Source organism: Dermacentor variabilis, chromosome 11 (genome assembly GCF_050947875.1).
Source record: "Dermacentor variabilis isolate Ectoservices chromosome 11, ASM5094787v1, whole genome shotgun sequence".
Classification (NCBI taxonomy): Eukaryota; Metazoa; Arthropoda; class Arachnida; order Ixodida; family Ixodidae; genus Dermacentor; species Dermacentor variabilis.
Window position 1 is genome coordinate 24,542,144 of NC_134578.1, and position 14,518 is coordinate 24,556,661.

Genomic DNA, 14,518 nt, shown 5'->3' on the forward strand with positions numbered 1-14,518 from the left:
TCGCGCTCCAGTGGTGCTCCACTACCTTATGTCTCTGACGATAGGTTATGGCACATATTTCGTTCCATGTTTCACGACCTATGTGAATTGACCTTGACAATTCACCGAAGGTGGACAATACTTTTATAGACACAAAGGCTTGCACTTTGCTATGAATTTTAGAAATTAAACCTGCAGAGCTAGTGCACGTACCGCACTTGAACTTTCTGTACATATTTACCCATCAAAGCTGAACTAAGCTAATACTATGCTTTTCTTATTCTCAGCTAAATTATTACTTTTTGGTTTAGAGTAACGCCACTGCATGGAACATCCAAAAATTACTTGGTATTGAAACCAAGAGTTTGACGAAATTTCGGCTTGTCGGGAAGTAACGGCATAATGGTAATAAAATACAGAACGCCGACCAAAATGCGGTTTTCGAAACAACCTCATTTTGTCCGGCGTTCTGAATTTTATTCGTATTAGGCCGTTACTCGGTATGCAAAAGAAAACGCTCCGAATAATTATTCACAAGCCTAACGATGGCCTGGCTCATCCTATGCTTTTTCAATGTAATATTCTGCCAGTAAATCGAGTGTTTGAGTACACGCTTGTGTGCTTGTACAAGAAGGCAGTGGCACAAAATGACCCTTCTCTTTTTTTTTTTAATGGTAACACTGTTCCCCACATAAGACACCGTAGAAAACTCTAAAATGCGACCCGTTTGTCTTACAACGATGTAGACCTAATTACGGTTTCACTAGTCTGAGACAAATTTAGAATAGTGAATTGTATGAAAACCTGAACACTAGGTCTTCTACCACACTTGGAGATTTGTTTCTCTGTTAGCTCAAGTACACTCTTTTTTCTAAGTAGCATATTGTACCCATAGTATTTGCATAAATGTTTTTGTCGAAAGCAACACAGTACTCTACAAGGGCATAACAATTATTTACTTAGGTCTTCTTGCTTCCTTCTTTCCTTCTTTGTCTTTTTTAGTGCTACGCTTTGTTAAATTGTAACTCATTATACTTTTGCGTAATCATGTCTTCCGTTGAACTGAACTCTGTGTGAAAGGAGTATTTTTTTTTTCAGCCTTCAGTGCTATGTCTTATTGGTTTATTTTTCTCGCAACTGTCAATGTTGTTTTGTGGGTTCGACAGCTCAGTGAAGCGGTCGTCTAGACTTCTTTTACCTCTCAACCTCCCAGTTCTGTTTGACACTGAACTTGACTTGATATGAAATTGATTTGAAACTGACATTGAGTTGATTTGAGCCCTTCTCACAAAAAGAAACAAATTTTTTTGCGTGATAGCTCTTCCGGAGCTTTCTGAGAATAATTTCTGTGTGCAGCGAGAAGCCTCGTCGTCCACATCAGCATGCGATAGCCATTCGTAACGCTTCAATCTTTCTTATTATTTTTTATGCCTCTTTACCTACCATGGGTTACCTGCGAAACACAGTGCCGCTGAGGCTTCCCTCGTGTTGCTAAAGCTTTCCTTCTCAGCCAGCCACCCGAGTTTCGAAGCAGACGACGCGGCTGCGGCGCCCAAGTGATCCCTCATGCTACGTCACGCCCACTACAGCGCCAGTCTATCCAGTGGTGGAGCTCTCGCCCGTATGCTCGGGCCAGCTGTGGAAGCGAGAACGTTGCCTTAGCTCCGACGGAGAAGATTGAGCCGAGCTTGATATTGCGTACCCTTCAGTTCGTCACTATGGCAACCAAACGTACTGCGCATCTGTGGAGGCTTCCTAAATCCCCACTTTCGGGTGGCGTGTGCGCCGTTGATACCATGACAGCACAGCGGTGGCGGCGTTGACGGCCACGACGCAAACGTGGCTGGAGTTTCCGCATAATTGCTGTCGCAAGAACGTTATTCAGTCTAGTATATAGAATATAGCAATTCCCAGAAAATTATTTTATGTTTTCTGTTATCAGCACGATAGCCTTCGATGTTTCCCCGCCTGATTGCGAAGGTAATGATAGGATATCTTCGTCGAGAAGCACGAGATTGTCACATTTTATTTGAAATCCTCGCACAGATCAATTCTCTTCTGCTTTATCCGAATGTCAGTTTGCTGTTTTTGAAAGTGTCAGCGATCAGTCTGCCAAAAATATTCGGCTGCTGAACAACCATGAACTGTCGCTCGTAGCAGAATCCCCACAAGCAGGACTCTCCCTCCTGGTGGCTCTGTTCCACAATTTGAATGATCGATGTCACTGCTCCACCGATGAATATTAGGAGGCCGCTGAAAACGGCGACCCCGAGGGCAATCTTCATCCTCGTGCTCAGAGGCCTGCAAGAAAGACCCTGCTTAACATTTCTCACTCGGTTTCTTTTTGCTTAAATTCCCGTTCATTCAGACGAGGGGAAAGTCAAAACTAATAAAACATATTGTAAAAAACAAAAGTACTCACCCCAATGATCTACAAGTACGACAGTACTCTAAATACAAAGTGTACTAAACTTGCGAACTCAACTCTCTCATTATATTTACGGCATATCACATATATGAATATTTTCTTAGCGTACTTGCACTTCGTATGCTTCAACTCTGCCTCTTCTGCAGCGGGTAGTCGCACTAGAGTAAGGTTGCTTTGTGGAAAGCGAGTAGCTGCAGTAGTGTTGATTTTTCTGTATTCCTACTGGCTAGAGTAACTGCAGTGGTGCTGACTTTACTGGACTGCGGCAAGTTCAGGCATTTTCGCTAGCGATTTTAAAAGAATCGTAACTGAAAGCTTGTCTCCGAAATTGCAAGTGCAGGTATGTCCAATATTGAAGGATGGTTTTTGTGCCAGCATAAGTGGGTGCGGCCTAATATGATTGAGTTTTGAAAGGGGAAAGACAGACACAGACTCAGCAGCCCCCCCTAAGTAGCTACGTAGCAATGTACCTCTTTATGCAACCTGTCGATCTAAGTAATACTACTGAATGAAGTTCTACGTAAGCGTAGCTTTTTATGATTAGCTCTTTACTTCAACGCCACTGTTCACCGTCGTCTCCTTGTGCCCCTGCCAGCGAGTTAATTCGTCTTAGGCGTTATTTTCATTTCAGACGCTTAGTGCGTGATTTTACCATGTGCCTTAATGTTACAATAAGCAGTAATGTTGGAGAGATATTCCATTACGTAGCTCATCACTTCTCAGTGAGGAAACATCGCCATCCCCTTGAGAGTAACACGTATGGAGCTACACAGGAAACTGATATGGATTTCTCGGTAAGGAAATTTGGAGCTGAAAAAAAAAATATTCTCCTGATCCCCCGATTGCACCCGAAATCAACGATTTTCATAGTCGGTCGCTCAGCCATCTGGCCTGGCGAGGAGGCTAGCAGATCGCAGAGGAATGGATAATTACTACGCGACTGGAAGCGCGGAATCGCTGAATGTGCTAGATCCATTTTGCTGACTACTATAAATGGGAGGAAGGTTCGAAAAATTTAAATTGTCGTTCGCAAAGGAAACCCCCTACCAGTTGCTCACAAGGTTCTGCAAACGAACGTCACTACGTAGTGTCAGTCATGTTCGCGATAACTTGCAGCATGTTGTGTCCGTCTGCTCGCGCCTTGCGGTCACGAGGGCAGTCCAAAAACCTGCTTTATGTCGAAGGGGTGGACCTCTGGAGCTTCAACACATTCTTGGATTTAGGAGCAGCGCTGCTACATCTTTGCGCGCAGCGAAGGCACTTTTTATCTACCTCCGAGCACAATGGCCTGAACCAGACGCAAGGGTGCTTGTTAGCGTGTGTACTCTTGTGCTTCCTCCTTGTGCATGTGGAGCATGTGTGCGTGCCATTTCTTTCATTACAAATATAGTCTCGTCCTGCATGCTAGAAATGTGGCTAGGCCAACATCTGCAGCAGCTACTGAAGCCTGTCAGTGCCATTATGAATGCTAATAAAGGTTGCCAAGAATGTGCACAATTGATGAAATACCTTGCTGCCGTACGCGTTCCTCTCGAGTGGGTGACAATCTTGCTTTTAAGTAAATGGTATTTCAACTTCAGGATGACCAGGGAGCTGATCTGGTAGTTTTGATTATGGTTACCGAATATAACAAAATTGGACATGTTTTGCCTTCCAACAGTGCCAAATTTACATACTCAGAACGGCTATACTGAATGCAAACATTTTCTCATCCGAATTGGGTTCTAACGGTATAAAAAGCTGAAATGATCCAACTTATCGATGTGGTAGATAAACTAGTAATACTAGAAACATAACCAAGTAAAAAGAACATACCAATTTTATATAAATTAACAAGATTTCAGGCGCTCAGCCCAGCAATCACTTTAATGTAGATTAGTTTTGTGGAAACCTGCGAAGCAGCAGGGGTTTCTTGAAATTAAAGGAATAGTTAATCGATCAGAGAGTGGCAAGAAACTTAAAATGCTATGAATTCGAACTAGTGAAGACAGCGCAAAATAAACTTGGACAAGAGAGGAACTATCATGCATTTCCAACCACATGCCAGGTTCGGATCCCCCCTCAATAATTCCCCCTCCCGCCACCCAATGGCTGTTAGAAGTACGTGATAATGTCTCCCCGTCTCCACACGGCACTTGTCCTGTGTTCATTTCTTGTCCGTGCCTATTTCGAGCTGTTTCTTCACCGACGGATTCGTACCAACTAGCTTCCACAACTAACTACCAACTAGCAACTAGCACTTACGTGATATCATATTTTACTCTAGCCATGTGGCTATCTTCTTCATCTCGTACTGGTGCTCATAGCTGTTACGATCCCGCCCGTTTCTCTTTCTTGCCGGTATCCATCAACACTCTAACTGCCACATGCTTATCTCAAATGCTTGTCAGTGAATTCTCCTGTCAGCGTTAAACCACAAGACCACTGCAAGGTGGATGTTCTCGGTTGTTCTGGGTGTTTGAATATCCTGGCATTCGGTTGCAATTTGCTGTATAAAGGTCACGATGAATTCTAGTGGCATCTAATTCGAAACGGAGTGGTAACATGCAGTCACCTGGCCTGCTTGAGCTATTGATCTATTCGTATATGCATTATAACGGGTGTTACAGCGAATACTTTCATTTTCTTTAATTGCCTGTGGAAAACAGCACAACTCGAGTCCATGAGCTGACTTACTCAAAGAGGTGGACATTACTTTAACAAAATTGAAATGCATAGTAGACTAATTTTAAAAAATCAATAATTCAGGTTTGAATTAATTGCCCTATTGCACATATTGCAATTTTCAAATTCTAGTCGTCGAATTCGCAAGGTGGATATATTTTGAACGAATTTTCAAGATAACAGCTGTTTCGGGATACTAATTCCTAAATTTTGCGTAGAAATGAATTGCCGATCAAGTTACGTCTAGGTTTCATTGGATAAAACGACGTTTTCTTAAGAAAGTAAGTGAAACGAGAGGGCATTTTTACCGCGAGTAAAACGGCTCATTTCTCTTAAACACTGTCATCCACATAATCCTTTGATGTTGACATGCTTTGCAGTCTCACCCACTAGAATTTATAAGTTGCAATATATCAGAATGTAATTAGTTAGAAAGTTTATTAGTGATTTCTTAATGAGTCGATTATGCATTTCAAAGTTTTTCAGATAATGTCCGCCTCTTCGAGTAGACCAGCTCATTCACTTGAATTACGCTATCTGCCCCAGGCAATTAAAAAAACTTTGAAAAGGCTCACTAGAACGACCTGTATATGTAACGTATTCTCTATATAACACGTACTGTATTGTTCATGTAATGGTAGAACTGAAGTGCGATTGTCGGTGGCAAATGCAGCTGCTCTGACAACTGCCCTGGCAACTGCCCTGGTTAATAAATAAATATAGCTAGTTTGTTTCTTAGCGTTTCTGAGAAAACTGGGCGCCCGCTACCATTTGCCCAACTCGAATATTAAAATTTTACTTTCTCGTTGTTACTTTTAGGTTATCGGGCATTTATGTTCTCAACAGGCAGGGTGATAATGCGGAGCTCCCGTCACATTGGCGTCACGATATCACCTCTGAACCTAAGACAAGAGTACAACACTTCAGATGCTGATAGCGACGGCCGAGAAAACGCCTGAGCGCATCACCATAGCCTAAGAATAATTTCTCCTTCTTCTTAACAGTCAGTGGAACTCATTTTTCCATTATCCTTCACAATGGAGTTTTGCTTAATGTTTCCGGAACAAGTGCTGCTTCCGCACTAACTTACACTAACGTATTGCAGTCCCTCCGCCGTATGATGGCTTGTCCCGAATCCCCCAGTTTCTAAAAGTATTCACTATAGTTTTGGCGAAAGACGGTGAACTGCGCCTGGCGCGTCACCTTGCTGCGCGACGGAAACTCAAGCAGACATGGTCCTCTGAGATCTCGGGTCGCAATGCAATACTCCGCGGCTACGACCTCGGAGGCTAGTCACTATGTGTACCGCTTTAATTGGTCCTTAGCGAGCCGCAGAACAAGCGTGACGAAGTATTCTCTAGCGGACTAGTTGATTCATGCAGAACAAATAATGTACTGCGCAGAATGCATTATGAACGAAAAGAAAAACGCAACTAGCGTGGCAGATATATAGATGAGAAGAAAGGTAGGACTATCTTTCTACTGCCCAGCCTTGTATTTCGCGCCGTACGTTGCTTGCTCAGCTTGAGAGTAAACAATTATGATGTATCACGAATGTACTACGAAAGAAAAAGACAAATTTGATCACGCAGCAATGTGATCGATTCTGTCAAGGCGAATTCAGTATCAAAGAACAGTTGTGAGATTACCGTGTCACCATTTCTTCTATGATGCAAGCCTAGCCACGGGATAAGGAGAACTAGAAAGTTAAAAGGGAAATACGAGGGAACTCGGGGGGGGGGAGGACACAGCGCGCGTAGAATAATAAAGTTTCTAACGCTCGCAGCAATTAATCACGACACAGGATCGAGATTAACACTATACTCATGCTTTAGTGGCTTGCGCAGGGTTTCTTCTTCCGGGGAATCGTAACACTTCCTCTGTCGCCCTGTGTTGCGATGGCTTACGAGGTTGGTATTCTAAAATGGTTTGTACTAGCAACGATCTGTGACCAATGTAAGCTAGCACAGTCGCAAGCGATGGTCTCGGTACACCGTATCGCAGATAGTGAGACAAAGAACGTGTTCAAGGGCCTCCTCGCGCCTACAGTCAGCACACACAGCGTTGTCGGCTATCTTCTTCCGAGTAATCTCTCTGCCTACGATTACGAGGCGCGCACTCCTGATGCTGTAAAAAGCGGGAAGAGTTTCAAGAGCCACGTGGGACACGGCCGACATACTTTTCGGGACACTGCTCCGACCCCTGGCACAGTTTGTAGTAGAACACGGGAGGCAGCACGAAGGCCACCGGGCACAGGGCCAGCGACCCGACCAGCGCCATCAGGGCACCTTCATACGGCACAGCCAGCGCGAGCAAACAGGCGCACAAGGCCAGCGGAGTCGCTAACTTCGCACGACTCCAGGACACACCTGCAAGAAGACGAGTGCAACATGCTCAGAAAAGATCTCGAGCAGCTAATTTCGCTCCTTAGTGTACTTTTAAAATGCGTTACGGGTCGTTGTACGATAGCACATGGCGTTGTGCTAGTAGGGGATCAACACAGTTGAGCGCGTGTGACTTGCATCGCAGATGAGCATCACAAACGAGCGATTGAGCAATAGGATACGGTCACAATTGAGCTCAATCGAACGCATTCCGAAGAAGCGCACCTTCGTTGCCAGTCTGGTCCATCGAAGTGTTTCTTTGACGGTCATGTGTTTTCAGTTATTATGTGCTCGCGAAGAGATACTGACTTTATTGAGGAGACGGAAAAGGCTGGTCAGCCTGACTCCTGGCATGCTACTGCAGGTCTTGGGCGATGATTATCCTACACGCAGTGATTACGCTAGATGAGCTCAGAAACAGAAAATACGTGCCTAGAAGCAGGCACGTACAAAATGAAGCTATTCTAAAGTTTTACCAACCCATGTGGACGTTCGACAAATCAGCAGCGCTGGAGCCGCAGATTGGCTAAAACATTTTTCCAGTGACGGCTCTATGAGTGTAGTATAGTGGTGTCTATGGTGGGCGTAAGCCGGTTTTTGCGACGCAGATCTCAACTTTCCTAGAAAGATGCTTACAAACGAATGACAAGTTAAGCTGGAGACGTTCGTGGTACACCAAAAACGTCAGTCTTGACACTCGAGGAGACTTCTCCAGAATCATCAACAAGAGACAAGTTGCGGCGTCACCATTAAGCTCTCGCACTATCTGTGCATGACGTCATGGATTACGACAGTGTCAGCTCGGGTATAATTAGCATTTCTGTCGATTGAAAAAAAGAAGCGCTGCGTCGTATTCTGAGCAGAGCAAAAGCTTGAGATTTCCTGAAGTTTCTGTACAGCGAAGGCTCAAACATTGTAAAGTGAGTTGGAATAAATAAAATACGTTCGTGTTTGGGTGGGTTCAGGCAAGCTTGGGTCAGACATACTTGGGTATAACGAAAGAAGCAGGCCCTGAATTACGTGAAAATTAGGCTGATTTCGAGAAACAGGGACGAAAGTTGAAGACTGTAGCAGTCCACTCACGCTTTCCGTAATCCTGGACGCTGTCGTGTTCATCCATTATCCAGTAGCCGAGCCCGTCCAACTGTTGCGCGCAGAACAAGGCGAAGACGTCGGCAGCGACTCGGATATCGTGTCCTTTCAGGCACAACACGACATTTCCATTGATGATGGTTCCAAGAACCGCGTAACCGGTCACACCGACCAAAAACAGGGCCAGCGTGCTCCCTGCATAACATATATTTTCTTAACATCTAGGAAAGGCCACTATGCACCTTCAATTTGCCGTCCACAAATGCCCAGGATTGCCCGAGGTGCTTATTTTAGCGTTGCCTCCGAGATCTGGCATTGCCCTGTGTGCGCAACTCAGTCTGAGAGGCCCTACTTTGGGCCAGTTTGTCTTAGCGTATACAACGTATCGGGTTATTTAGTTTGCACAGCACTGGAGGACAGAAGTAATGGACCCACTGAACAAACCGATTATGTCAACTTGAAGCGATCGATTAGCGCTACAGAGTGTCCATAGCAACTCTTTTATCCCCACCAAGCCAACGAGGCAATCAGGCGGACGTGGTTGGCAACGATAATTGGAAAGCAATCAGCGCGAAAGAATCCTCGGCAAGAAGGCAACATTTCGACAAGGTGACCTTTCTTTGTCAGGACACGTAGACACTTGTGTCAACCCACTTTCCATAACTTCTTATTTCCACCTCTCTGCGACCTGTTCGTCCTACATTGGACATAGTAACTCAGATCCTAGACACGTCTTATGTCCTACTGCGATCAAATAAATACAATTACCACTAAAACTAATACGATATGACGCATGTTGTAAAAATGCTTACTATATTGTATTTGGTCGACTTGTCACTTCTTACAGTTATGCTTATTATATGTAAGACCTAGTTTTTTCATTGGTCACACTGCAACTTTCTTTTTTAGTAAATTACATGACAATTTTTCCTCGCCTTTACAGTCTACATGCATACAGTGCTCACATTTTTGTTGCAAGATATCTTGCGGATCTACCAGTGACGCTGTGCCAGTGTTCAACGGTGTCGAATTTCGCCACAGGAGTCCGGGATTTGTCAATCTGCTTTTCTGCAGCTTTCTCGAGTTATCGTGTTCGAAAATAAAACAAGGTAGCGTGGCCAATTTTATTTTATCTAGCTTCTAAAGTCTCACATTCAACCGCATGCAAACAGTTTGTCGGTCTGATGTGGCTCATACGTGCCATGTCGTCTCAAGATTATTGTGTGTCGTACATGTAACCACAAAAGAATAGAAAAAAAATGGAAGGCGTGTCAGTCAAAGTCGACGCGAAAGAAAATGTCACACTTTCGCCGTCAGAGCGACACGTTAAAATACTACACGAAGTCTCAAGTCTCGTAGCTGTAGCAGCAGCATCAATTAAAGTAAACGTAAGCTGACTAACCACAAGGGACCTGTTGTGCTAGGGTTCCCAAATTTGAATCCTTTTACCGGACGATGGTATTTCTGTTAACTAAAGCCAACGTCTTTCTCTGCTACTTTAGCAGCCCCTTTTTATTGCCGTACCGGGTATGTTTCAAACGTTTCCTAGGCCGATCTCGGAAGTAGTGCACAGCTGCTCCAATAAAGTTTACTTTAGTCAACATTATTTCAAGATTTGAGCTCTGTTATTGATTCGCACTTTTAATATTTCAGTATGAAAAAATTTGAGATAGAAGTCATGCGCTGTCGGTGTTTTGTTTCATGAAATTTGTTTGTGGGCCGCCATTCTCGAAATTCTGAAGAGCAATATTGTCAGTCATGGGAGACCTGGTCTCAGCAACCTCAGTGGTAGAATGGTGTGGCAATATAACCAGCCTATACCGCATGTAATATAGCATAGCGTGCTATATAGCTCAGCCCTTTCATGGCTGGCGTGATTTTTCCAATGTATTTCTGTCTGGAATTAGTAAAGGCAATAAAGAAAGAAGGGAAAGGCATGGCATATAACATACATCTACCTAAATGTATACCGAACCTCACGGCGACGACGACTGCAAAAATCTGCTTAGAGTGTCCATACAATTGCTATTACAATAAAACAAGGTATACGTGCACGGCATAAGTAAAGGAATTGGGACATTAACAATCATGCAATGTTGCAAAATTACGCTTTTTTATTATACGCCATTTTTTCTTTGGCTCATTAGCAGACCTTCCATTCTGCATCGCACCCTCTCTCTCTTTTGTTCAAGTGTACTCGCTTTTTTACGCGCTTGTACAACGAAGTTTTCTTTCCCGTCAACTTTGGCTGCTGCGCCTTTCTTTCTTTTTTTGGCCATGAGTCCAGGTGGGCCGATCCCAGATATTGTGCAGTCTATGGTGCAATGGGGTTACTTTTTACCATATGGGTGCTATTTACGCCCATACCTTTAATTTTGCATACCAAGAAAATAATTCTCGCCTATTTTCTCGTTGAAACCGACATTTTACTACCTTACGAGGTTACGAGATAGCTAGAGGTTATGAGGTAGCTATCCAGAGCCAAGATAAGCCAAACCTGCATGAAGTCAGCAAAGGAGATCTTGCGTTAAAAAATGCAGGAAAACATGAAAGGTTATATGCAGCCAAATCTCGAAAGCAATAGCCATCGCCCCTTAAATGCAGACTTATAAAAAAAGTTCGTGCCTTTTGCGGCTTATTTTGTCCCACAACAGTAATCGTCACCTGTCTTGCAGCATTTCCTTTCTTTAGCAATACCAAACACGCACTTCCAAGTCACGAACAGCATGAGCGTTACCGGAATGGCATAGCATTCTCGACAGGAAAGTAGCAAGCGTGGAGTTTTCCAGAAAGGAAACGCAAGCAAGGCAGATGACGGTTATTGTTCTTCACCAAGGCAATTATTATTATTATTATTATTATTATTATTATTATTATTATTATTATTATTATTATTATTATTATTATTATTATTATTATTATTATTATGAAGGCACTTAGCAGTGGTGGCCTCCTAGAGCAAGTTCTGGAACGTGCACCAAAGGTGGTGACTGACCGGCAAGAACACGCACTTTCGCCACTTTCGCCACTTTCTCCGCTTTCACCACTGTCGCCACTGTCGCCACTTTTGCGTGTGTCCGCCACGCGCGAGAAAGACTTGAATTTTTCATTGCAGGTGATTTCAGTGCCGTTCCGTCCGATAAATTCCTAGCTTATATTTTTTTTTATTTATTTCGGATAAGCACCTGCTTTCACAGTTCACTGATGGGATTTCTTGAGATGCGGGTATATATCAAATTCATTCGCAAAATAATTGTTTCCAGTTAAATGTTAACTTCATCGCGTTTTTTTTTTTTTTTGTTGTTGTTGTACAGAATGGCTAAAGGCGTGTGCCTACCCAGCATAATAGCTTAGGAATATTCAAATTTATTGTGTGTCTTGTCAACTTTGCCCAATATGAAATCAAGCGTAAGCTTTCTGCGGAAAGTCATAAGCGATAACACCACCTATTGCATGTCCCGTATGCTTCGAAAGCACTACCCATGCATACAGCTGAAGAGCAAGTCTCATATAAAACACTGTCAGAAACAGTGAAAGAAAAATGAACGTGCTACATCACCACTTACAGCCATGGATGTGGAACACCCACACTATTTTCCAAGTCCTTTCACTATAACACTTTCTGTGTAATACTGAAATCTGCGCCAAGGGTTAAACCAGAAACCTCAAGGCGTGATGGAATCGAGAGAGTGTCGAAGTCTCATCTTGTCGGGAAGAATAACAGCAAAAAAGCAAAAAAGACGCCAACTAAAGTGAAAAGATATTTTAAAACTCGATGTTTAGACACCCACGCAGGACACTTGCTCATCTTGTGAACAAGGCTGCGATGAAGCTGTCGAAACGTCAAGTTTTTAAATTATTGTATCACTTTGGTCGGCGTGTGTTTTGTTTTTCGCCACTTCTCAAGGCGTATGCGAGACGTTTCTAACCTGCCTATTTTCATCAGTGCTTTTCTTTATCGCGCGCTGTTATTATTATTAATATTATTGTCATTATCATAATTTCTTTTGAAAACCTATGCACATTTGAGAGGAAAGGGAAAGTGAGAGGCAGACCACCACCAAACGGAGCACAACACACTCTTAGTCCTCAGACAAGGGGAAACAGAAACATAGCAATGGAATATATGAAGAAGAAGTGAACGAGGAAAGCAAGAGAAAGGCGGGAAATTTCGAAGCACAGAGCAGAATGCACACGCACAGCACAGGTAACGCACAGCAGGGCATGTCCCTGCAGATCATGCTACTAAAGGAACGATAACAAATAGAAGAAACAGAGTCTAAGGTCTTGTCATGTTAAAATAAAACGATAGACTAAATAAGCTACAAACGGTAGCGTAAGTTAGTTTCTTCTATAAGAGTATGGAGAGCGTGTACGGCTCGATCGCGTCGAGAGGCACAACCGCTTGGGGCATGTTTGCGGGCGCAATTACACACACAGCGGATCCAGACAGGTGCATACGATTACAGCGTAGAACACCATCGTCACTTACCAGCAACTCCGAAGGCAGCAGCTGTGGTAAAACTCGGGGGTGAGTTCATGTCGCGCCGAATGTTCGTAAATGTGCACACGCCCGCGTAACTGAAGGCGATGATCGCGACGCCGACGAAGTAGAGAACGCCTGGAGAGTGGGCAGGCAGGACGTCGCCGGCGGGAATCGAATCACCCCGTCGGTCACGAATGCCCAGCGTGAACATCGCCCCCACCGCTGTGCCTGTCACATCGGCGTAGTTCTTGTTGCCAGCGATGCCCACGAGCACGAGAATTACGAGCACCAGAGTGAAGGGCAGGTACAACCAGTAGCTCCTGCACCAGAAGTGACCGTCACAACACACGCGTAGGTGAAATCCTTAGGGAGACCGGCAGTTAGCGCCAAGGCTTATAAACATCGACCGACCGACTGATCCACCAATAGTGACTGACTGCGCTGGATGTAAATGACGGACAGACACTGACGGGGGTGTCACGTTGCCATAAAGGTGAAGTTACAAATTTGTCCCACCCGAATTTTATTCGTCCCCCGAGACATCTCTCATCGCTTTCGAACGTCCAGCCTGTGGCATACAAATGTCTGCACTTTCTTTTTGTCGTAACACCAGAACCAGAAAAGTCCTAATAGCAGTACTGCACATGCAAAAAGATTTCGTTACAAAGGAGGACGAAAGATTACATTGTAAAGCAGCGCTATCTATAGACTGGTTGGCTGAACTTCAACATACTCCACTAACAGCGTAGAAAGCAGGACCAGCAATGGGCGGCGACAATACGAGTGTATTGTTGTGTACTGGTAGTCCTGCGCTTTCTGCGCTGTTGCTTCAGCATGCCGATGAACAAAAGGACCAGTATGCATAGGCACATAGAAGTTCTGTGGCATAGTGCTTTCTAGAGTGTTTCTAGTTTAGCTGTCGTGGCTGCTCAAATTTATCTTCTATTCTCAAAATATTTCTTTAAAAATTGTGATAGATGTCGAGAGCATGATTGCCAGCGGAAACATGCATTTAAAGGGAAGCGTCACATCAGATGGAAAAGGAGAACTTTTTTTTTCAGTATTGAATGCACCAATATTTTTTCTTCACGCCATCACTGTTTCCGCAAGCATTGTCAAGAATACAAAAAAAAATTGCTTAAGCTTGCGAACTCGGTAACTCAAAAATAAAAACATCACCATTTTATTAAGTTCACTTCCTAAAACATCTAAGGCGAAGGACTTAATTTCAGTATTCTTCACCACGCTGAAATATGGCAATAGTTTCTGAGTACGACTTTTGCAAAACCCTTGCAAACGTCGTGACAATATAACGTAACCTGCAAATTCGCAAATGGTAGTGGCTACATTGAGGAGTTGCTTCAGATGCACGCCTTCACCTCGATGCATCTGTGTAGACCCTGTGAGTTCTTTGTCTACAATATCACCACTCACAAATCGCCACGAAGTATCACTTGAACGTTGTGCTCACGTTGTTTGGAAGGT

General features: G+C 43.8%; 2 protein-coding genes across 2 annotated transcripts; both read right to left on the minus strand.

Moving 5' to 3' along the window:
* Positions 1 to 1,667: 1,667 nt before the first annotated feature.
* LOC142564651 (uncharacterized) lies at positions 1,668 to 7,434 on the minus strand. Its single transcript, XM_075675740.1, has 2 exons — positions 7,251 to 7,434; positions 1,668 to 2,280 (listed from the first exon to the last, which is right to left on the minus strand). Exons 1-2 carry the CDS (start codon positions 7,349 to 7,351, stop codon positions 2,043 to 2,045), a joined length of 339 nt encoding a protein of 112 aa, XP_075531855.1. The 5' UTR covers positions 7,352 to 7,434; the 3' UTR covers positions 1,668 to 2,042.
* Positions 7,435 to 7,810: 376 nt separating this feature from the next.
* On the minus strand, positions 7,811 to 13,413 carry LOC142564493 (uncharacterized). The gene is made up of 3 exons (XM_075675513.1): positions 13,040 to 13,413; positions 8,539 to 8,742; positions 7,811 to 7,887 (listed from the first exon to the last, which is right to left on the minus strand). The coding sequence occupies exons 1-3, from the start codon at positions 13,242 to 13,244 to the stop codon at positions 7,811 to 7,813; spliced, it is 486 nt and encodes a 161-aa protein (XP_075531628.1). The 5' UTR covers positions 13,245 to 13,413.
* Between the last annotated feature and the right edge of the window lie 1,105 nt (positions 13,414 to 14,518).